This window comes from Artibeus jamaicensis, unplaced genomic scaffold (genome assembly GCF_021234435.1).
Source record: "Artibeus jamaicensis isolate MK-2021 breed Jamaican fruit bat unplaced genomic scaffold, CSHL_Jam_final contig_332, whole genome shotgun sequence".
Taxonomy (NCBI): Eukaryota; Metazoa; Chordata; class Mammalia; order Chiroptera; family Phyllostomidae; genus Artibeus; species Artibeus jamaicensis.
The window spans coordinates 2,022,567-2,048,649 of record NW_026521788.1 but is presented as its reverse complement, the minus strand read 5'-3'; the positions used below and the strand labels follow the sequence as shown (position 1 = coordinate 2,048,649).

Sequence of the window (26,083 nt, the reverse complement as noted above, 5' to 3'; positions counted from 1 at the left end):
CATACAAAAAAATCAATCTTAAACTGGGATTCATTTTTCAGTAGAATAACCAATGGCAGATTCCCAACCAGGTCTAGACAAGTTTATACCATTATTTCTGTGTAAAGGTATGGAAAGTACAGACATGACCGGATTGATACTAAGGAAGAAGCACCAAATATTGCAGCTGTTTTCACTGCTAAAAAATTAGTATATATCAGACAATCCTTATCACTGCTGCTGAAAGTATTCAGCAGTTATTTATCCTTCCCTCAGGCATTTCTTAAAATAAATGAGAAGTAATCTTTATTCACAGATTTTTATTTGCTTTTTACGGAGATCTCAAAGTTTCAGTTCTAAAGATGGGCCCTGATAGTAGAGGAAATATTAAATGGACGAGAGGCTGATAACTTCTTTGAGAGCTGGAATAAAAATGATCAAGTTTTCCTTGCCATTCCAAGCTACTCCAATTTGAAGATAAACATCTGCAATAATAAAAGGCAGGGAAGGCAAATGAAAACACGTAAGTTTAGAAGGGGAAGAAAAGATGTGATGTGGTTATGACATTTTTTTTACCCTACTAATGTAGACCGTATTTTATATCACTAGAAAAATTGTTCTCATTGTTAACTCTATAGCCAAATAAAAGTGTACAGAGTAAAGGTACCTATCCACTCCACATGACTAAAAGCAGTTAGAGTCTGTTAATAAATGTAACACAATAATGCCATCTGGCATTACAAAATAAAATCTAAGTTTAAAAACAAATATATTTCCTGTTTGAGTCACTGAGTTCCTGGTAAAATTTTCCACCAGGTTCTACTCTAAAAACAAACTGTCTTGAGCACTCTAACTTTTGAAAAAGAGAGAAATTCCCTTCTAAAATAAATTCATACACTCTTAAAAAATAAAACAACAGTATCTTCCCCATTTAGTCTATCCTGTCTTTATTTCCCTGAAACCTAGGTTCTGCGTCACTACAGCCAACTCTCTGAAACAGAATATAAATAGCCTTAGAAAAATACTGGACATTTATTTCTTCTACAAAAAATAGTTCCTAATATAACTCTGTTTATTTTATGGACCCAGGTGGCATAAGAAAGGCGCTGTTTTGATGTTGGGAGTTAATAAATAAATAAAAGGACCAAAGAATTTTTTTGTTCAGCTATTCCCAGCTTAGCTACAAAGAAAAAGAACAAAATCTGTCCCTTCATGTCACCTAGCTTTTTTAGTCTGACAGGAACAAACAATAGACAGTAAATTCTCATCCCTTGATGTCTGTTTTGATTATTAGGGGGAAATAGATCTGCAGCAACCAAAGATACCCAGAGATGTTCTCCTACGGCTGTCAGCTTTTCTTTTCATGAAATCCATGCTCAGTGAATCATGTGCCTACTCTGATCAGCATTTCTCACAGAATGTACTATACCCTCTTCTTACCCTCAACACTAATAAAATTAAATGCTCAGAAAACAAAAGCTGGTGCAGGGGGGGGAGACGAAATAGTATTGGAAAATACTGTACACCTTATGCCCTTCCCATAGATTAACAATCCATGTTAGAATACAAAAGACTGGGAAAAGCTCCACAATAAAATAAATTAATCCAGCATTACTTGGATTTCTGACAAAGGAATTTTTAACATATATATTTCAGTGAAAAACACTTTTAGAAATATTTATTCCCACTTCACAAACACCAAACAAATAGGATGGTTATTTGGAAGTCCCTTACAAAAAAATCAAGTCTGGGAAGAGAGATCGGCAAGTACACGATTACGAAATAGAGGGAAAAGTACCAAGGAAGACTTTACCAAGTGACACAAAAGCATGATGTACTGCCCTCCAGGAGACGGGGGCAAAAAGATCTTCAGGGTAATTTTAGTGGCAGGCAATTTAGTGGTAGAATCTTGTGGAAGTAGGAGTATCTAAGCATCCACAGAGAAAGTTTTGATCTTTCCCTCCAAACCTGCTCCTCTCAATAAAAATGACTAATATCCATATCCAATTCAATCCATGGTCTAGGAATTACCCTTAACATCTCTATTGCTTTCATATTCCAGTTCCAATCCATCTCTCACTAAGTCCTATCAATTCAAGCTATAAAACAATTCTTCAATCCAGTCAATTTGATTCTAACAGCCTGGTGCAGATCCCCATCATTTCTCCCCTAAACTAACAATTTAATGAGTCTACACGACAGCTCCTTTGATTTCTAGCCTACACTCTACAATGCTTTCTCTGAGAACAGCCAAAGTTCACCATTTTCAAATATTAATCTGAACATGTTACTACACTCTTCACCTCTACCCTTAAAACCCCTTAATAACTTCCTATGCTCTCCCGGTAAAGTGAGGATACATCACTGTAACTGTAAGGCCTCTGCCTGCCCATCTTACATCACTGCCTCTCCCCGTCGTTCACTAACCTCCAATCAGACAGATAGACCTTTAAATTTCTTGATTATTCCTTGCTGCCTCAGGCCCTAAGGACAAGCTGTAGCCCCTAATCAAAACAAACAGTTGCTTCCCAACTCCCTAATTTTCTAGCTAACTCCTACCAATTCTTCAAGCCTCAGCTGGTGGAATCATTTCCTCTGGTGGAACTATCCTGACTTTCTAGGTTAGGTTAGGTCCCTTTTTCTATCTACTCATAGCACTTTTCTTAACACTTTCCCCAATTACCATTAAAGTACTGTGTGGGGTTTTATTTGGTATCTCATTCCCCAACCCCACTAAATTGTAAAATTTAGGAAAGGGACCCATTTAATCTTATTCATCACTGTACCTTCATGTTTTAATAAGGGCACATGAAAGGCACCCAATAATTGTTAAAATAAGGCAATATCCAGCAAAAGAAAACAGCATGTGCAAAGACATGGCGCTGCAAGTATATGTTGGAACACAATACATGCAGAGACAATGGCCCAAGATGTGACCCTGCCCCAGAAAACAAAGGCCTTTTTGATTCTGCTTGTTCAAGCTTTAGATTCTCTATTACAAAAGAAATAGGAAATCCCCCCGTTTTCCAAATTTAATATTTCTTTCTAATACTAGCCTTTTCTTTTTTTTTCAAACTATACTCATTCCCTGGAGGCTCTAATACTTCCATCTAATCTATCTCCCACCCTGTCACAATGAAGTCTCTAAGATGCTTGTGACCATGTCATTTCCTCTACCCCAAATCCTATGAAAGCTACGCCTCCACCAGCAATTTATACCCAGGAACAGGGGGAGGGGGAAGAGTCAGAAGAAATCAGTGACTCCAGATGAGAGATGAGGAAGTCTTAAACCAGAGCAGTGAAGGAGAAGTCAACGTTCAAGCCCTTCTGGAACAAAGAGGACTTGCTTCAGGCATGGCCAACATGACCACAGCTTCCCCAGAGTACATTGATAAAGAAAACAAAAGCAACAGTTAATTGTAAAAATTTGCACTGTTATAAAAATTGATTATGGATACTTAAACTTTCCAAGGTTTTAAAACTAAATCTCTGTTTTATTATTAGTATTTAAGTACCACAGACTTTAGTAATATAGTGGCTCTTGGAAATGAAACTGCTAAGAATTCACACATACACGACAGTTCCTTAACTGCAAGTAAGAACTAAAAATGTATGTCTCAGAGCACAATTACCAGATCTACTTAATCTGAATCTGTGGAGCTCAAACTTGAAAATCTGCACTTGTAACAAATTTCCCTGGTGATTCATGTGCTCAAGTTTAAGAACCATGGAACTGGAGATCGATTGTCTGTCTACAACAGGCAGCAACTTAAAAAGATACTGTGTGAAGTATATAGAGCCTTGAGAAACATTCAAGTTCAATCAAATTAAAGGCAGTGCATCCTCAGGAATAAAATGCAAAATCTATAATCTAGTCCATCTTACTCTAACATGACTGCCTAAAGTGCTGATGGAACAAAAAGTTAGTCTGCAGGAGGTATTTAAAAGAAGTGAAGAGACTTCTGGCCAAGATGGAGGCATGGGTAGATATACTTTGCCTCCTCAAACAACCAAAAGGACAACAACAAATTAAAAAAAATCAGAACTGTCTGAAAATCAAACTGTATGGAAGTCCAATAACCAAGGAGTTAAAGAAGAAACATTCATTCAGACTGTTAAGAGGGGTGGAGATGGGCAGCCAGGGTGGAGAGGACATGGGCTAGGGGTGGCAAGGAGCTCCCATATCTCCATGCAGATAAACCGGGAAGAACAACTGGGGAGCAAAACAGACCATGCAAGCCAGGGTTCCAGCACAGGAAAAGAAAACCTCAAAAACCTCTGGCTATAAAAACTTGTGGCGGTTGTGGCAGGAGAAACTCCCAGCCTCACAGGAGAGATGACTGGAGAGATCCACAGGTTCCTAAAATGTACACAAAAACATGCCCCCAGAAATCAGCACACCAAGGACCAGATTTGCTTGTAGGTGGTGGGGGAAGTGCTGAAAGCCAGCCAAGAGCCAAGCAAGTGGCACTGTTCCCTCTCTGACCCCTCCCCTAAATACAGCACCACAACACAGCTACCTGGGTTGCCCTGCCCTGGCGATCACCTAAGTCTCTGCCCCTTACTACATAACAGGAGCACTGAGACAAAGAAATATGGTCCAAAAGAAAGAACAGATCAAAGCTCCCTAAATAGAACTAAGTGATGAAGAGATAGCCACCCTTTCAAATGCCCAGTTCAAAATGCTGGTAATCAGGATGCTCACAGAAATGGTTGAGTATGGTTGCAAAATAGAGGAAGGAGTGAAGTCCATGCAAAGGGAAATAAAGGAAAATGTACAGGGAAGCAACAGCGAAGGGAAGGAAACCAGGACTCAAATCAACAATTTGGACCAGAAGGAAGAAAGAAACACTCATCCAGAACAGAATGAAGAAACAAGAATTCAAAAAAATGAGGACAGGCTTGGGAACCTTCGGGACAATTTTAAACATCTCAGCATCCAACTCACAGGGGTGCCAGAAGGAGAAAAGAAAGGGCAAAATATTGAAAACTTATTTGAAAAAAAAATGAAGGAGAACTTCCCTAATCTGGCAAAGGAAATATAGTTCTAGGAAGTTCAGGAAGCTCAGAGAGTCCCAAAAATGTTGGACCCAAGGCAGCACACACTATGGCACATCATAATCAAGTTACCCAAGATTAAAGAGAAGGAGAGAATCTTAAAAGCAGCAAGAGAAAAGGGGACAGTTACCTACAAAGGAGTTCCTAGAAGACTATCAGCTGATTTCTCAAAAGAAATCTTACAGGCAAGAAAAGGCTGAAAAGAAGTATCTAAATTCATAAAAGGCAAAGACCTACATCCAAGATTACTCTATCCTGCAAAGCTTTCATTTAGAATGGAAGGGCAGATAAAGTGCTTCTCAGATAAGGTCAAGTTAAAGAAATTCATCATCACCAAGCCCTTATTATATGAAATGTCAAAGGGACTTACCTAAGAAAAAGAAGATAAAAAACAGAAATTGTAAAATGACAACAAACTCACAACTATCAACTAAACATAAAACAAAAACAAAAACAAACTAAGCAAACAACCAGAACAGGAACAGAATCATGGAAATGGAGGCCACATGGAGGGTTATCACTGGGGAGGGGAAGTGAGGAGAATGAAGGAAAAGGTACAGGGAATAAGAAGCATAAATGGTAGGTACAAAATAGACAGGGGGAGGTTAAAAATAGTATAGGAAATCTGGAAGCCAAAGAACTTATATGTATGACCCATGGACATGAACTAAGGGGGAGGGAAAGCTGGTGGGGGTGGGGAGCAGGGCAGAGTGGAATTAAGGGGAGAAAAAAATAGGACAACTATAATAGCATAATCAATAAAATATACTTAAAAAATAAAAGAAGTGAAGAGTAAGAACTTGCAGTGTTTACCCAGTGCAGACCAACAGGAAATAATAGGATTTTATCACGCTGGTGGGATTACTCCTCTGTGGGACAAACTGAATGGTTCATTTGATGTTTCCACAGCCTGAAAACCATCTGTTTTCCTACAATCTAATTATAAGCTCCTAAAAGACTGTTCTATAAATTAATTTAGTCCCTTGCTATTGTGAAGAGGTGACTCTTGAATTAGTAGACAATTAGCCACAAAAATTGTATTTCTATTACATCCATCTCCCTAAGTTGAAACAATGATATCATAATTTGTCCAGTGGTCCTCACAAGGTTGGTATTTGTGCATTCATTTGGTTGGCATAAATCCACCCCCACCCCCCAAGACCAAGCAACCTTTGGAAGACTGGTAAAGTTTTAGCTCCTGGACATGTGTTACTAGGGCTGGAAACTTGAAGAGGCTGCACCCAAACTGTGTTCCATGAGACGCCCTGCTTCACTAACTAGCATCTCTTGGGCATATTTCTTTTCTTTAATGAAAACATCCCCCAAGACCAAAATGTTTTAAGTAAGTCATGTTACTTATCCAAAAATTATATTCTTATGTATCTACTATATGAATCTGCTTTAAAATTTTGTCATACTTCCATATAAAATATCCATATTCAATATTTTAACAGAAGCAGGAGAAAAGCTTCTCAACTGTATTTCCTTTTTCCAAATGACTTTCTTTTCTACCTCTTTTCTTTCTTTTCAAATGGTCTGGTTTTCTGATAACTATTTTCAATTAAGAACCAGACAGTAATTTTTGGTCCAATAATTAGGAAAATACTCTCTGAATGTGGAAATGACTTAAAGACTCCTTGTAAGAAAAATGCCAGAAAGAAACCTGCAAAGCACTACTTAAGCACAAAAGACTCGTCCAAGATAACTCTTCCCCAGGAAGCTTCCTTTCCTGCAGCTTCTGAAGGGAAACTGAAGCCCCTGACCATGCTGGATCACCAAAGCTGCTCCACCCTCACCTCTGGGCTCCTGTGAATGCCTGAGCTCTCACTCCAACAGCACCATGGCACTTCTGACCCAGTACACCCATTCCAAGCCTGGATCTTTCACCTTAGTTTTACAAGTAGCTCAGGAATTAGTCACCTTGGGGATTTTAAAAAAATGGATTACAAGGCATGACTCCTTTAAAAAAAATTGCCCAGAAATCAAGAGAGTCAGGTTCCAGCCTATGCTTTAATCTGTGACATTGGCCAAGGGATATCACTTACCAGGTTCTCATTTACATACGGAGAGATTTCAACTAAATGAGATTTTTCAAATCCCCAGAGACAAGCATTCCTTTTATTACACAAAAATAGTAAAGAAAACCCTACTATACAAATAGATAAAAATACACCTTCCTTGCAATTGCTATGTGGGTATCATCTCTTAGGCATCATAAACTGTTTATAAATGCTCTCCTGACATCCACTTTAAGCCTATTCTCTCCTACTCCCCATTCAATACGTAGCCTCACAATTCATCCAATTGCTCAAGCTAAAACCGCAACATAATTTTGAGTCTTCCTTCTGATTTACTTTCCACATTCAATTCTTCAATCTAATGCCATTTAAGAGGATTCTACCCTCTACAATCTATCTACCCTCCATAATCTCCCATTTGTTCACTTCCTGCCAATTCAATTGCCATTACCCTATACTAAACATCATTATCTCTTGCCTAGACTACTGCTATCATTCTAAACTAGACAGCCCACTTCTCTCCAAACAGTAGCCAGAGTGCTCTTTTAGAAACATAAATCCAATCACCTGACCCTGCTCTAAAACATTCACAGATTTTCTCTTGTACTTGGGCTAAATTCAAAATCCTTATCAGGAGCTAAAGCCCAGCAAGATCGAATTTCCTTCCTTCCTCCAACCTCATCTTAATATATTAATATACACTCCCCTCTTTCTTTCCAAGCTTAGCCACTCTGGGCTCTGCTCTACTAACTTCCTCAAACAAACGAGGCTCTTTCTTTCATAAAGTCCCATCCCCCGTTTCAAAAAAAAAAACAAAAACAAACAGTTTTGTTGAACTACAATTCACATATCACACAATTCATCCATTTAACCCAATAGCAGTCACTCCCCACTTCCCTCAAACCCTCTTCGCCCTGGGCAGTCACTACTCTACTTTCGGTCTCAGCAGATTTGCCTATTCTGGACATTTTATAAAAGTGAAATCATGTAATATGTGATTTTTGTAATTGCCTTCTTTCACTTAGCATAATATTTTCAAGGTTGACCAATGTTTTAGCATTTATCAGTACTACTTTGCTTCAAGCTTCTTAAGATAGCTGTCTTATAAGGTCTGGAATTTTCTTTAAAATATTCCAAGGGAAAAAATAAAGGGAATATATGAAATGAGATTGGCAAAATATTGATAATCTCTGAAGTGATGAGTATACAGTTTATTAAACTATTCTATTTTTATGTGTTTCCATAATAAAAAATATTTAAAAATAGCTGTCTTTCATCTTTTGAGTTTCAGTTTAAATAACACCTCTTCAGTGAAAACTATCCTATGTTAAAGGGAACTTCCCATTTTTCCTGCCTAGTGCTTACCACAACTTTTGAGTATAAAAATGTTTGTTTCATGCATTTATCGTCTCTCTCCTGTTAGAGTGAATACACAGTAGGCAGACAGAACACATGTAGAGCCTTGCAGAGCATCTTACCCAGAGTACGCACACACACATTCAATGAATGAAATCAGAATGAACCACCGAGAACCTCTCCTTCATTATATCTTTAGGCACCTCTCAGAAAAATTTCTTGCAAAGGTGAAAAACTAGTGATCTTATTCCCCATACCATGCCCTCTGCTCAAATTTTCCTATTGCTATAAACAATAACAGTTCAGAGAGTATAACCATGAGCACTCAGAAATTCCTTCAGCTGTTCATGTTTTACTCTCAAACCATCTATTTCTTTAGACGAAAAAGTTCACACAACCAGGTCTGAATTAGCCAGATGGTATGTTTCTACCATGGTTTCACTGATAGAGCTAATCTCTCCTCCCTTGGGCAGCCTTCAGCAAAAAAAACCCAACTCCAACTTGGTATACAAGTTTGTTTCACTGAATTTTTAGAACCTTTGTTATCAACTAAGTTATACATTAATGTAAATAAATTTTTATGGATGAAATATACATAGAAGTACATTTCACAATAGTAATTCCAATAGTAAAGTAACTCCAATGATTACTTGTATTTGCTCATTTACACTGTTTAAAAGGACCTTTTATATTTTCTTTGCTGCTGTTTAATTAAGAAATTCCGCTAAACATCAGGAGCATTGCCACATAGCCCCAATCTGTCTAAATATGGCCAATAGTTTCCTGGAGTCCATAAAAATTCATGCACAATGAAAAACACAACATATATTTTAATCAGGTGTGCTGCTAAACCAAGTGAGGCAGAAGTCTTGTATGATACTACCTGTTAGACTAGTTTCCAAGAGGGGCTGCAGTTGTATAGGAAAACACGTATCAGAGCTTGTGAAAACCACAATACTCCTGAAAGAAAATGCTATACTTCTTTGGTGTCAGTTTGATTCCACAAGGGAAATCAGCATTTGTGTACCAGGACACATCTCTACAGTAAAAATGAGTATCAACAGGAAATATAATTGGATATTTAAATACTTGATATATAATCAATATTCATTTTCAAATCCTACCTATTCTTTCACATCTAATTCTTCTTCCCTTCTACTACTGCTTCAACTATACTACCAGAAACACTTGGTTTGCCAAAAAAACCTACCCTCTGGTTACTTGCTTCCCCACTTAAGCCTTCTACTAATGCCCAAGTTTTCTCTGGTCTTCATTATTTGTATGATGGAACTCTCTTTCTAAAGCCTGACATATGTGTGTCTAGGAGTCTCACTCTGTTTTAAAAACCATTCATAAGGGCAGCACAGACCACCTCATTGCCAACTTCTCCTCTCCAGCTGGCCCCTACTGCATACACTCAGGGACATATTCCAAGCATCTGGTCATGCCAATCTCACCTCAAAGCCTTCTTTTAAGCTGAATCGCATACCTAGAGCGCCTTCCTTCCCCCTCCTCTTTCATTATACAAAGAGTTCCTGAAATTCTACCTATTGCAGGAAGTGTTTCCAGGTTTAGCAGAAGAAGTGAAAGGTTCTACTGACCTAATTCTTGCTGATAGATCTCAAAACTGTCACAGATAATTCCCTTTGTTTTCTACCCCTAAAATATTTACCAACATATTCAGGGTGGTGAAAAGTAGGTTTACAGTTGTGAGTGCATGAGACACAGGATTTATTCTTATATTATTTATTAATTATTATATTATTTTCCATGCAAACAACTTAAACCTACTTTTGCCCTACCCTGTATATGTAATGCATAGAATGAGCTATGGCAAATCTTAATCATAAATACAATAAAATAACACATCAACAAGCTTACTTTTTATGCTTTTGGGGGGAAGTCTAAATTTTGTTTAAAGGGAACAAACCAAGCATTCATATAATCCCTGGTCACAAATAAATAAGCATGAAAAAATTTGTCAGTTCATTAAAGTTATACTTTGTCATGGTGGCCCGGATGAGTAGTACATTTCAGAGAATGAAAGTGGATAGAAGGTTCACCTGCCCCATCCCACATGGCTAGGTCACTGGATTTAAGGAAGATGACTTTTCTTCTATCTCAGCTTTGGGAATAGAAGGCCAAATATAAGTACGGAACAAAAATAATTTCTGCCTATTCTTTTCCCATTACGAGAAGTCAACATTCAGTCTTTTAGTTCTCTCTCTCTGTACCCACCCCGCACTCATTCATTCTCTCTCTCTGTTATTATCTTCTTTTTCTTGTAGCTATCCAACTACAGACTTACAGAGAGCAGGGATCAAGTCTTCTAGGCAGTGTTTAGCTTAGCATTTGATGCAAAGAGAATTATGGCTTCTGAAAATGATTAAGTCAAAACTTACAAATTGATATGGGAAGTAACATGGAAACTGGAAGAGTAATTTTTTCAGGAGTTTAGAAACTACAGGTGATCTTATGTTCTTGTATTTAATGCACTATAATTTGTAAAAATAAAATAACTTCAAGAATATAATGCCAAACTCTGGTCTGCATAGATGTGGGGTGTTACTTTAGAACAATCCTCATCACTAAGTACGTGGTAAGTGCTAACTGCAACATATATGATCACAGTGTTAGGCCCAAGAGGCAGCTGTCCTCAAAGACCTCATCTCCCGCTGAAGAGTCAGGGCACACAGGAAAGGCAGGAGGAACGAAAGGCAGTAGGAGCAAAGGAAAACACTGGTGAAACAGGGAGAAGCCAGATGACGGGGATTCTGAATGGAAGAGGAGGAAGACATGGACAAAGCGGTGCTTCAGAAAGATGAAACAATACAATGGAAAGAAAGAGGCAAAACCTGAGAAACTAGTGGGAAAATATTAACAAGGTCTGGTGACTGATCACCATGTAAGAGGAGGAGAGGCTAGTTCCTGCCATCTACTCTCCACATGGTATTTATTTCCCATGTAAAATGGTCCATTCCCCACGCCTTCCTCAGAGTGACTGTTTCACCAGAAATTGAAAAAAGCATGGTACAAAATTATTTATAGTCATATTATTTTCTATACTTTAAATTTAAAAATAATTTAGGTGAAAAATGTTAAATGGTATTTATTGCCATGGTTAAAAAAAATTTAACACAAATGTTTTTCTTCACCATGAGGTGAAAACAAAACTGACTGTATGATTCCCTCGTGAAAAATGATTTCAATGGTAACTCAATTATATATTATCTTCATCCATTCAACAAATATTTACTATAAAATAAATTATAAAACTATGAATTTAATGTTATTGTCCCTTGGGACTCAAATACAGTGTCAGAGACAGCTCATGAATGGGAAACATCACTCAATAAACAGCCAAAAGACAAAGGTTCCAGATTTGGCTCTGACCTTGACTTGAGATCACACAGTAAAAATAAATTACTTCATCTTTCCCAGCTTCTGCAAATGAGTACCAAAGCAACTCCTATTTCTGGAATGCTTTTAGTTTATACTATTTCCTTTCCAATTTTTTGTACTATCACTCTGCTAACCCTCTTGAAGTTGGTGAAGACTGGTTTAATCACTTCCTAATGTACAGACGAGGATACTAGATTTAAGTGATAAAGCAATGATTACAACTTAGGTCTTTGACCTTAAATATCATACTCTTTTGACTACATTAGGCTTACTGACTTCCTAAAATTATTTAAACAAATTACAATTGTAGAAATACTTTAGAAAGGTTAAAGCATTACACAAATGAAAGCAATGTTATTTTGTTTGGGTTTAACCAGGAGGGAATGCAAATTGCATGGGGCCTAGCACCTATACAAACTGGGGATCCCTCTTTAACAAAACAACACAACGATAAAGGTCTTGGAGGGGGCTCATGAAAGTAAGGTTTCCTGAAACTGAAGCTTCATTTAGCTTCAAGGTAAATCTGCCTCTGGATGTAATGCACACCAAAAATCACCAGTTGACCAACTGTACTAAGTTCGAGAATTGCCTTCTAAAAACTAACTTCTGCTTCTAAGTTGTAGGAAAAGAACACAGTGGATATACAATGAGACAATAAATAAACAAATAATTTTATTTATTTTTAGATATTTATATATATATGTAATCATATTCCCTCAAGATCTTTCATGATAAACCACATAACAAAAACTTCCCAGTAGAAGTAGTCTTTGCTATGTTTTTATTAAGATTAAAGAACAAATTACCAACTAACCACAAAAGACACAATGAAAGTATAAGAATTATTTCACTAAAATAATTAAGCTAGCACATCATATCATACATTAACTGTTTTACACACGCACAGATATAAACACACACACACTCATATTTACTCACAATTTGGCAAGCAAAAGAGCTCATTAAAAATTTTTTACCTCGTCTCCGCCCATAGCTCCTGGCTGCATGTAAACACAGAAGAAAACCATGGGTATTTGCATCAAAATGATGAATTTAGAAATAAAAAATACATTCACACAAACCTTTTCTAAGTATTCTCAGAATCAATCTGAAGATACTGTTCAACTTGACTGCAAACATATTATATTTTAAAGACCTTTATGAAGCACAAGTTAAATCACAATATTAAAGAGAAATTCAACTGGATGTAGCAGCCACTTGAAAACACATAATAGTTGGTTAAGTTTCACACATCTTATGAAGATTTATATTGAGGCCCATTACCTGTATCAGTTATAGATAGTGTCCCTTTAAAATTTTTTCTAATTTATAAATCTTCATTTGTACTATATACTATTTACCATCAGACATCACCTAAAAAAATCATTCTAAATAACTAAAAACTATAGCATGTGGTCATTCTGAATCTCTACAGATATACATACACACCCCCTTCACGGTCCCCTGAAAACAGTACAGAAATTTTACACAAAATTAACTCTTGCTTTATAGAATGTATAAAGTTTTCAGTGAAGTTTCTCTTATTCTCTCCATTTATTGAGTTGGCCATAAAGTTCATTTTGTTTTTTTCCGTAAGATAGCTCTAGTAGCACTTAGTTGTCTTTAACTTCATCTGAAACAATTTTGTTAGACTGTATTGTGACAGCTGTCATAGCATGCATTGAAAAAAATTTTATCAAAATTGGTGAATTTTTGCGTAGTCATTTTAATGCTGAAGATGGAAGAAAATACATAACATTTTCAGTACATTCTGCTTTTCATTACAAGAAAGGTAAAAACACAACTGAAACATAAAAAAGAGATTTGTGCAGTGTATAGAGAAGGTGCTGTGACTAACTGAACATGTCAAGACTGTTTTGCAAAGTTTGATGCTGGAGATTTCTCACTGGATGATGCTCCAGGGCAGGGTAGACAGGTTGAAGTTGATAGCAATCAAATCAAGACATTAATTGAGAACAATTAATATTATGCCATGCAGGAGACAGCCAACATACTCAAAATATCCAAATCAATAAAGTGAAACATGTATCTTTTATTTTACAGAAAAATACTAAGTGGAGTTTTTGGCCAACCCAATACTTCAGATAAGGAAAAAACTATCTATTTTTCATACATAAAATGAACTGGACAAGTAGAACGGGATTAAGGTTCTGGGTATAGCCCAGGTAATGCTGAGAATAGAGTACTTTGAAGATTATCTTCCTCTTCAAAACTCTAGGCCTACAGAATGCATTGTTACAATGTTTGATAGAGCTAAACTGTAGTATCATAAATTGCTAGAAGATCCTTTCATCTAAAATAATTTTCTGAGTGGAAAGTTTCTCAAACGGAAACCTCCAGTTCTGTTAAAATAAATGAAAACTGTTTAATAAATTTTTAAAGCATGAAATGTCATAATAGCTTAAAACCAAAGAACAAGGATGGTTTAGGGTTGCATTTGCAGTATAAGACAGTAGTAAAGAAAACTATTCCCCTCCTAAGAAAAGAATCCAGACTTTTCAGCTAGACAGTTGAAGTACCAGTCACCCATCTCATCTGTTAGTTCCCACTTTTCTTCGGACATCATACTCACACTTGCCTACACATCTTTGGCCTCTTCACTTTCCCATTACACAAATATTAAAAAGGATTTTCCAGTTCGAGCGCTACTTTCTCCCTAACTCCTATCACTATAATACGCAATAAAAAAAATCTCTCCTGAGATTTTTACATAGCAATTATTGTTTATATCACTTCCAAAGGAAATGCATTCTAACAAAAAATTTTTTTTAACTTTTACACTTTTTATTACTTGGAAGCTAGAATTCCTCTTTCCACAGGAAATAATAAATGGTAGCTACTTTCCTAACTTGACCTCCCCAAAAGCCTACTTTGTTTATAATAATGAGTGAACTGACAATAACAGGTAACACTCAAAAAGAGATTAAATACATTTTGACATCCTACCACTTATTCCTCCATCCCCAATACATCATGCTGCCCAACACCCCGAGCGCAAAACCTCTATTTAGAGAAAAAAACACTCTGTATTTCAAAATTACTCCTTTTTCTCCCAAAAATCAAATTCCCATTCTTTCATTCTATCTGATTTCTGGCTAGAAACTCAAAAAAAAAAAAGAATCTAATTACAATACTAAGGTACAAATGACTCATCAGACCTTAACACCCCTAAAGGATAAATGAGAGTGCTGTTCACTCAAGTCTTCATCTGCTAAATATTCTGTAATAGAAAACACGAAGTGAATAGATCCAGACAGGCTTGGGGGTGGGGGTGAGTTGGGAAAGACATACTGGGGAGTTTTAATCAAAGCTTCCTTCAATAGTTCATGATTTTTTATACATTCTTCTCTTTTTCCATTCTAATCAAGGACAATAAACTGGTTCATATCAGCTTGGGGACTGATGTCTCAGTGGCAAGATGGCATATGGAACAGGCAGCCAGCAGCTTAGTAATCTCAGATGCTTCAATTTGCTTTCTTCATTTATTATGGAATTTAATTATGTGCTACCTTGGTTCTAATTCCAGTGTTTTATGTATGCTCTCTATGGTGATTACTATTACAGCAGCTAAACTTAATGAGGTACTTATTATTTGCCACAAACTGTTCAAAATGCTTGACATGTATTAATATCATGAATATACCCCAAGACTTTATGACATAAGTATTCTTAGACTCTTTTCTCAAATGAGGAAAATGGACACAGAATTAAGTATCTCACCTAAAATCACACAGGTAGGAAGTGGTGACATTGGAATATAAACCTAAACAGTCTGGCTCCAGATTCCACACTTTTAACCACCTCATTGTACTGCTAAGTTCCTAGAGAGCAAGGTCGATACCTTCTATTCCTTTTAATGTCGTCTAATGAACCTGGCAGAATGCTCTGTACTAAGCTAGTAGTCAACAAATATGGCTTGCTAGCTGAGTATGCAATCAAGGGAGGAAGGAATATACGCCTTGATGGCCTTTAGAATGTAGGCCAACTCTGTTGGTGATTAAAAATTTGCTCATATGAGGGCCATTTGCAAATAAACTAATTAGAGTCCAACTCTTCCCTAAGGCAGAAGTAACAAAATGAACACTAAGGAGAGAAATTTGGGAGCACAAAGGTAGAGGTATGCTTTCCCCTGGGAACAAATATGAATTGTAAACAAGAAAGAATACTGATTACATAAACTTAAATGAGCCACCACAAAACAATCCCACATTGGGAAAAAAGGGAATAATTCTACTATATAATATATTCTATGATAGTACAGATTTATGTAAGATATAATAAGATGTACACTTCCTCCAAGACCTTTAATTTCTGATTATTCTCATTATCATTACAGATAAACTTCTCTTACTATTTCAGGTTAAAAAATTTCAGACCTCACAAAAATGACATTTAATTTTTAGAAGCTAAGGTACTGGTTACCCTTGGCTAAGGGTATTAATTGGAAGGGAGCCTAGAGGGATTCTGAGGTATTGTAATGTTTTGGTGTGATCTAAGTACTGGTTACCAGTACAGGACTGTGTTCAATTTGTGATAATATACCAAGCTATATACTTATGACCTGTGCATTGCTTGGGATGTATATTATACTTCAATAAAAAAACAAAAACATTACAAATATTTTAGAATGGTTCACTGAAATAAAAGTTTATAACATTAATATAGAAAATCCAAAATGTTATTATTTTTGTCTTTGAATCATAAACTTGAATAATCCAAAACTGAAAAAAATTAAAGATATTTTCAATCCATTAAAATAAATATACCCTGGCTGGTGTAGCTCAGTGGATTGAGCGCGGGCCTGCAAACCAGACAATCATGGTTCGAATCCCAGTCAGGGCACATACTGGGTTGCAGGCTGGTTCCCTGCAGGCCAGTTCCCAGCAGGGGACGCACGAAGGCAACCATACATTGATGTTTCTCTCCCTCTCTCCTTCCCTTCACCTCTACAGATAAATAAATAAAATCTTTAAAAATAAATAAATATAAAAATTCAGATGGAGGCATCTTTGCTGAGGGTCATACTGAGCTGTGAATTGCTTTAGGGGCATCTTCAGGAGTCAGCAATATGGCAGAAGACATCAAGGCCAAAATCAAGAAGTTCCAGGCTACCCCACTGACAGCTGCTTTCCCAACCAGAACCAGACCAGGAACTGCTGGTAGAACCACCTGGACTTCCATCATGTTGAGAAGGCAATGCCTCCTACAGGGGGTGATGTCTCCATGTGCTAATGGCGTGTGTATAAGCCCCTCTGTGCCATACCCTGGGTATTGGCCTCAGACAACCACCAGGCAGAAGGCACGTTTCCTGAGACCTGAACTGGCTGCACTCCACCTGTCCTCCATCCTTCTCCCAGGGAGGTGAAGGGGAACCTGGGTACATCTCACCCTGGGATCCTGAATCACGGCTTAACTAATAATAAATATTTATTGGAAAAATGTAAAAACATACCAGATATATAACGAGCAGAACAAAGGCAGGTTTACTGTTGTACGTGAAACAGTGTACTCTATTACAGTTGTCTCAACTTTTTCCCCTTTGCACCCTGCCACCCAGCACCCCCCCACTCCCTCAGACAATCCCCACACCACTGTTCATGTCCACGGGTCTTGTGTAAAAGTTCTTTGGCTACTCCATTCCCTATACTGTACTTTACAACCTCATAATATTCCGTAACTAACAATTTGTACTTCTTAATCCCCTCACCTCTTCACCCATTCCCCTAAAGGCCCCTCCCTCCCTCCTGGCAACCATCAAAACACTCTCCTATCCATGATGCTATCTCTGTTCTTGTTGGCTTAGTTTGTTTTTTAGATTCAGTTGTTGATAGATATGTATTTTTGCCATTTTATTGTTCATAGTTTTGACCTTTTTCTTAAATAAGTCCCTTTACATTTCATTTAATAATAGTTTAGAGATGATGAACTCCTTCAGTTTTCTATTGTCTGGGAAGCTCTTCATCTGCCCTTCAATTCTAAATGGTATCTTTGCTGGGTAGAGGAATCTTGGCTGTAGGTCCCTGCATTTCATGACTTTGAATATTTGCCAATCCTTTGTATTCTACAAAGTTTGAGAAATCGGCTAACAGTCATATGAGAATTCTCCTAGAGGTAACTGACTGCTTTTCTCTTGCTGTTCTTAAGATTCTCTCTTCATCTTTAACCTTTGACATTTTAATTATGATGATTTTTGGAATGGGACTCTGCATCAACCTTGTTTGGGACCCTCTATGCTTCCTGGACTTGCATGTCTATTTCCTTCATCAAATTAGGGAAGTTTCCTTTCATTATTTTTCAAATAGATGTCCAATTTATTGTTCTTTCTCTTCTCCTTCTGGCACCTCCATGATGCGAATGTTGGATCACTTGAAGTTGTCCCAGAGGCTGCTTATATTATCCTTTTTGGATTCTTTTTTTCTTATTGTTGTTCTGATTAGTTGTTTTTTGCTTCCTTATGTCCCAAATAATTTGATTTGATTCTCAGCTTCATCTACTCTATTGTTGTTTCCCTTTAAATTGTTCTTTATTTCAATTAGTGTATCCTTCATTTCTGACTGGATCTTTTTAATGCTGCTGAGATCCTCACTAAGTTCCTTGAGCATCCATCCTTATAACTAGGGTTTTGAACTCTGCATCTGAGAGATTATTTATTTCCATTTTTAGTTCCTTTTTCTGGAGTTTTGATCTGTTCTTTCATTTGGGCCAAGTTACTTTCCCTCCTCATTTTGATATTCTCCTTGTATTTGTTTCTATATATTAGACAGAGCTGCTATGATTCCTTGTCTTGGTACTCTGGCCTTATATAGTAAGTGCCCTGTAGGATCCAGTAGCACAGCCTCCCTTATTACCCAAGCTGGGGACTCGAGGTGCACCCTCCATGTGGGCTGAGTACACCCTCCTTTTGTAGTTGAGCCATGACTGCTCTTGGCAGGTCAACGGGAGGGATTAACCCAGGCAAGTCACTTGCAAGGACTGGCTATGACCACTGATCACCAACCTCCACTCTGCTCTCCGTGATGAATCAGCTGTGCAGGGGCAGGGATGTGGTGCTTTGACATGGTCTGTAGCTGTCCACTGGGTGTGCAGGCTCTGGAGTTTCCTGGGTGGTGCACACCAAGGTCAGCCCCCACTTGCATTCTGTCTGGGGCCACCCAGCATGAGCTATAAAGCAATTCTGGATGGCTGCTACTTGTGCTGGGCTTGGAGATTTTCAGCTATGAATCCCTGGGGCCACTTAGCAAGAGGCATGGGGCCAGGGCTTACCAAGCCCCACTGTTGCTTGTTTGATAGGATTTAGGAAGTTGTGAAGCATGAGTCAAGACAAGTTATTTAAGTAAAGGTTAGCAGTTTGGGTGGGCCTGTAATTGGGTGGGACAGAGTCTCAGAAAACCAGCCTACTGGTGCTGGGGTTCTGTGGGGGGACAGCTCAGAAAAAGGACAATGGCCTCTGTCTACCTTCCTGTCTGAGAGAAAGCTGTCCCCCAGCTCTCACCTTAATGCCAGACACTTCAGTTCCTCCCCATATGAACACTGGTGCCTTTCATGTTGCTACTCTGGTGCTAGAGCTCAGAGGGAGTGAGACTGAGTAAGTCCAGGTGTGGGTTCTTTAAGGGGAACTGCTTGGGACTCTTACAGTTTCTTCTACTGACTCAATCCCTCCTGGTTTTTGCAGCCAGAAGTTATGGGGACTTATGTTCCTGTCACTGGAACCCTGAGCTGGGAGGTCTGGTGCCAGGCTGGGACTCCTCACTCCCAAGATATCCCCCCCCCCAAATTTTTATCCACCACATGTGTGTGCAGGACCAGCCCATTCCATGTCTACACCCCTTCTACCAGTCTGGATGGATGTGGTTTCCTTAATTCAGTTCTTGTCAAATTTCTACTCAACTTGATTTCTGACAGTTCTGACTGATGGTTGTTTTATAGTCTAGTTATAATTTTGATGTGGTTGGGTGAGGAGGTGAGCCATGTTTACCTACACCTCCATCTTGACTGGAAGTCCCAGTTTATTCTTGAATTATTATCTTACATACAAACAATTGTAGACCGACTTTTGCCCCACTCTGTATATATGTATGTATGTGTGTATGTATGTGTGTGTATGTATATATGTATGTATATGTATGTATGTATATATCGTATTTTGGGGACTATAAGATGCAACCCCCCTTGCACCGCAAATTTGGGAGAAAAAAATGGTTGTTAATGCTGCTGTTGAGTTTGTTTACATTTACATTGGTTAAATATTATTTGTGTTATTTAATATTTTACCACATTTTTTGCTTCAAAAATTTTTTTCTTATTTTCCTTCTCTAAAACCTAGGTGTGTCTTATGGTTCGAAAAAATACGGTGTATATATACACATACACAGAGAATACATGTAGTTGGCAGTCAGATATGCTAGAGTTATTCTAAAAATGTTTCCATGATCAATACCTATTACCCTGTGAATGTCACTCTCACGCTGATTTGAGAGTGCTCTGTTAGCCACATGCGGCAACGCTGTAAAGGCATCATCTGCTATTCCTTATGACTTGGCCTGCACTTGGTTTAAAACGGCTGCACTCACTCAAGACTCCCCAAGGGCATGTTATGATCTGATTTAAAAATCTAGAGTAGGACCTGGCTGGTGTAGCTCAGTGGATTGAGCTCGGGCTGTGAATTAAAGGGTCGCAGGTTAGATTCCCAGCCAGGGCGCATGCCTGGGTTGCAGGCCAGGTCCCCAGTGGGGGCCACATGAGAGGCAACCACACATTGATGTTTCTCTCCCTCTCTTTCTCCCTCCTTCCCCCTTCTCTAAAAATAAATAAATAAAATCTTTTAAAAATCTAGAGTAATTCTTCAACTACAGAAATTCATCCAAATTTGCTGAAGTTTCTCTAAGCAAAGTAACATTACATACAGGTTCCACTGCACAAGCTCAAAGACAAGGGATGGGTGGGAGGAGTACAGACAGATATTGCCACCCCACTACGGATAAGGAGAGGACGCACTATTTCCAGGAACCTAAGAAGAGACCCTGGGATGCTGTATTGATGAAAAACAGACAAACTAAATACAAGGAACTTAGTACAACATTTTATTATCTGACTTGGAAATATCTGTCACGACTAGTAAAAGTCAACTGTAGAAGCCAATTGTTAATTCCTTTCCTTGCAGTAAAATCAGTTTCTTAAAAACACCTTGCAAACTTTTTTTGGAATAACATTGCAGTATGCAAAATTAAATCCTATTCAAACACTGAGTGAGTCCTTTTCAACTTCCATCTAAGTATTAGTCATGCAAAAAATTCCACCAAAGATGAGTTATGATCTTAAAGTTAGTAAAAGAATGCCCCCTTTTCCCTAATTAGACTGTAAATCCCCAAAGAGCCAGAGTGATTGAGTTTATCTCAGAAATGTTCCTCTTCTATCTTTGTCTTTATAATGGTAGGTAACATGGTTTTAGGCTAGTGATTCTCAAATCTGACAAACTATAATTTTAAAGATCAATTTCTCTATAAACAATATGAACTTAGCAGGTAAAAATGATGCTCAAAAGGATGGGATACATTTTCATCTGCTACACTCATGTAAAGTATTTGGATGATTTAAAATCCCTTCTTCCTACCCTTTCTCCTTGACTCATACACATTTTTCTCAGAAAAATCTTTCCATTCCATTTGCAAGCCTAGGAACTAACACAAATAACTGACAAGCATAAATAATAGTAGTGTTACTGGACACACTTTATAAAAGAGAAGAAATACCATGAAGTAAAATATAGTAACCTACTGATGATTCATCATGCTCCAGGCACTGTATGCTAAATGCTTAACATGTCTATTCAATTCCCAAAGCAACTATCATAATATACATTTCCAGATGGACAAACTGAGGCCCAAAAAAGATGATTTGCTCCAGGTTATTCGGCTACTAAACAGCAAAACTGGGACTAAATCCAGGTCAACACTGGCTCTACCCAGTTTATTCTTTTTTCCCTTTTAAACTGAGGTATTATTTATATTTAATAAAATTCAACCAGTGTAAGTGTACAGTTTGATCACTTGGTAACAATACAGTCATGTAACTATTACCATTGAAGATATTCAAGATACAGAATAGTTCATCTCCCTAAAAACCTTCCTTGTGCCCTTTTGCTGCTGATCCCATCCCGCAACCCACAGCCGCTGGAAACCATTGATCAGCTTTCTGTACTACAGTTTTTTGCACCCTTTTGACAACTTCATATTAATGGAATCAATGTGTTTGACTTCCTTTATGTAGCATAGTATTTTTGAGACTTATCCATGATGTTGCCTGTGTTAAAATTTCATTTCTTTTTATTGATGAGTAGTATTCTGTAGTATGGAAATACTGTAATTTACCCATTCACCAGCTGTTAGGGACTAAAATGTGTCCCGCAAAATTCATAAACTATAGCCTTAACTCCCAATGTGACTGTTCTGAAGACAAGTTTTTTAAACAAGTAATTAAGGTTAAATGAGGTCATAAGGGCAGGACCTTGATCCAACAGGACTGGTGTCCTTGTAAGAAAAAGAGACACTGGGAGTGCCCACGCGCACAGCAAAGGCCACGTGAGGTCAAAGAAAGGAGGCCATCTGTCAGCCAAGGAAACAGGCCCCAGGAGAAACCAACCCTGCTGGCACCTTCATCTGGGACTTTCACCCGCCTAAACTGTGAGGAAATAAACTTCTGCTTTGTCATGACAGCCCTGGTAAAGTTATACACCAGCTAATGAACATTTAAAAAGTCCTTACTCTTAAACAGCAAGATTGAAGAGCCAGTATTTCAAACCTATAAAGTCCTTGAAAATACCCGGAAATTCCTTTCAAATTTCCACAAACTTGACCATCTTCTAAGTGCCTGCTTTTAGTAGCATAATCTAGAGCTAATAAAAAAGAGAACTTCCCAATCAAATTTTGCTTTATTTCATTATTACTACCACAGCACTATTGTCTTCTATTAATCATTACAATTAAAGCTGTTATTTTATTAAGGAAAATCAGTATGTTAATAGACATTTTTCTGACTTGGTTAGAAAACCAAATTATCATTAATAATATAAAACTGTATTCTGCATGAGAATTGAACAACTGAACTTTTACAACATTCCATTTCATTGATAACAAAATTTTATAGGAAACATGTAGATCTTTAATCAATCTCCCAAACAAAACAGAAGTTACTTCCGTAAGCAACACAAAGATGTTCTATCTCAGGGGTCCAGCGGGAGAGCCAGCGAAGCTTCCCTGAGCTCCACCCTAACATCCTCCCAACCTCTCCCCTGGTCTTCCACGAAACTGGTCCCTGGTGCCAAAAACGTTGGAGACCACTGCTCTTCCTGGTTCTGCTATAATACCTTAACTAAGAGTTAAGGTACAAGAATAAGGAGGCTCCCTTCAGCCTCTTCTAATCATTTTTTCAACCTTTTTTTCTAAGTAGCAGAACCCTCTCTCCTCCAACTAACGAACCCTAACAAACAAAAGATATTTGTTTCCTGAACAAGGCTATTCATTCAGGTTGATGCAGCACAGGGACCGTGAGCCCCACCTGTCAGGTATCTTTCTCCCATAGTGTCCCTTAAAGTACCTCCCTGGACACTGGGGTTCCACAGAACATGACTGGAAAACTAAATACCAATTTTTTTTTTTTTTTACTAAATACCAATTCTTCATGGTAGGATCATTCTTACAACTTAGAAAGTACTTTCTATTGCCTTTTTATTATCCTTAACCCTAAACCTCAGCCTAATCCTATTTTTATTTGAGGGTAATTACTCTATTTCCTTTTGGTTGTCTCTTTTCTATAATGAAGATATATTTAGCTATTCTTCATAAGAAATGGTTTTCCATGCCCCATATTGTCCTAAGCATTCATCTTGGATAATCTTCCAGTAAGACAATACTTGTCTGTCCAAGCTTCTTGTGAGATCATCCAAGGCCCTTCAACATCTGACTCCTAACCACCTCTCAGATCCTCATTCACACCATTCCATACATCAGACCCACACACTCCGGTCACACCAATTCAGCCCACTCTTTTGACAGTATCATTATAATACATATAAGCACCATACAATCAGCACAAGAATCTCAATCCCCTTGTTCATTTCCATTTTCCATTCTTGTTCAAAATGCAATTCAAGGCTTTGCTATGCCATCCTGCAGTGGCACACACATCTAGTATTAAGCTACTTTCTAAACTTCATTTATCATATAGGTTACTCATAATAGAGCCTCCTCAATAGGTTACATGTTACCAAAGTAATTACTCTGAACTTCTAGGTGCATTTGCTAAATTACTAAGACAAAAAAAACACCAAAAACCTTTCAAAATGTGTGTATCTGACAAGGTTTTTGTCAGATACATACCTTGTTTCCTCTAAAACAAACTTAAAGTAAAGAATCTCTGCATTATACTGCCACTGACTAGAAAGAGTGGACATCCACATCCACTTACTTCAGGTGATGTTTATGCACCTTCATTAACTATTGCCCTACTTTTAGTTCAGTGGCATGTTGCTAAATGACACAGTCACTGCACCCTCCACCCCCAAAGGAAATCAAGAAAAGTCATGAGGATTCTAATCAAATAAGAGAGCATTTTATATTTTATACACACCAATCTGTCCAAATCAGGCCTAAAGTTGCCTACGGCAGAGGGTGCACCCAAATATCTGGTATATGTTATCAAAGAAACCATCTTATCTGAACTACTCTGCCAAAAATCTTATGAGGTTTCTTCAAATTGTATATAAATGCTCAACTTCTAGACTGTTCAGGATGGCCAATACAAGTTAATCTTACATTTCCACATCCCCAAATTACACAGGAAATTGTTCCAAAAAGAAGAGACAGTGAACACAATGCTAGTATGCTCAGGAGCCTAAGCGAACCAATGGCCTGGCCCCTAGGTCAGGGCTCCTGTCTCTTCCCTACCAACAAGGCTCCTCTCCTGTGGCAAGGAGGGGATTCCTTCATGCAAAAAAAGTTATGGAAAGGACTTGACCTGAGAATTTGGGCAGAGCTCAAGCAACATTAGAGCTGCTCATTTCCAGCATCCCTGCCCTGTCCTCTTAAAAACAGCTATTTCTTCTTACCTGAACTTGGAAAACCTAAGGGAACAATAAAAGCAGACTAGGCCTTGAAGGGAAAGAAAGAATAGAAGAAAATGGATGACACACAGCCCCTATACTACTTGACTCCTTCATGCTCACAGACAGACATTGGAGAAGGGTATGGGGCTGGCCCTGGGTCTATGAAGAGGTAACTACTTCCAACTGTGGTCTTTTCCATCCATCCCTCACTCACCCTCCACAACCAGATTTCATCCCAGATCAATTAAATTATAGTCTTTAGTATGGGGTCACAGATATTTTCTGTGTTGTCCAGAAAGTTCTTCCCCCCCCCTTATGATGGTTCTAGTAGCACTTACTTGTCTTTAAGTTCACTTGAGAAACAATTTTGTTAGATTATATTGTGACAGCTATCATATCAGCATCCATTTAAAAAAAAACATCAAAATTGGTGAATTGTTGTATAGCCATTTTAATATTGAAAAATGGAAGAAAATATGCAATATTTTTGGCACATTATGCTTTGTTATTTCAAGAAAGATAAAAACACAACTGGAACATTAAAAGTCAGATCTGTGCAGTGTACGAAGATGGTGTTGTGACAGATGACATGTGAACATGTCAAAACTGGCCTGCGAAGTTTTGTGCTGCACTGCATATTTCTCACTAGATGATACCCCATGGTCAGGAAGACCAGTTGAAGTTGATAGTGATCAAACAGAGACACTGAGAACAATCAATGTTATACTACACAGGAGAGAGATGACATACTCAAAATGTCAAAATCAATAAAGTTATTGGTGAAAATGAAAAACGTGTCTTTTGCTTTACAGAAAAACCAAATGGACTTTTTGGCCAACCCTACTTTGGTTTCCATTTTGGTTGTAGAGCCAAGATAAAAAAATATTTCTATCTTAAAAGAAAAAAAAAGGAAAGGGGGAAGGTAGAGGAAGAAAGGAGCAGAGAACAGCATTTGTTAGGTCTATATCTATGTTTGGTGACAGCAACATTGCGCATTTAACCTCACCATCTGTAAAGAAGAGGTTAATATGTCCGTATCTATTTATTTATCCTTACCTGAAAATAGTTTACTATTGATTTTAGAGAGGAAGAGAGAGGGAGAGAGAAAAACACTGATGTGAGAGAGAAATATTGATCAGCTGCCTTCTGG

The 26,083-nt window shown here is 37.9% G+C and overlaps 1 protein-coding gene and 1 pseudogene across 11 annotated transcripts in view; one reads left to right on the top strand and one right to left on the bottom strand.

Annotated features, from left to right (window-relative positions):
• Positions 1–26,083, bottom strand: part of CPEB3 (cytoplasmic polyadenylation element binding protein 3) — a 178,387-nt gene that overhangs the window by 73,841 nt on the left and 78,463 nt on the right. For 8 of the 11 annotated variants that reach the window (XM_037156593.2, XM_037156590.2, XM_037156591.2 and 5 more), the window contains one exon: positions 12,791–12,814. The exons of the other annotated variants lie outside the window; for them this stretch is intronic. In XM_037156593.2, the coding sequence (XP_037012488.1) occupies positions 12,791–12,814 (24 nt within the window). The remainder of the gene's footprint in view (positions 1–12,790; positions 12,815–26,083) is intronic. 11 annotated transcript variants of the gene reach the window in all.
• On the top strand, positions 16,903–17,153 carry LOC128627195 (cytochrome c oxidase subunit 6B1-like; annotated as a pseudogene).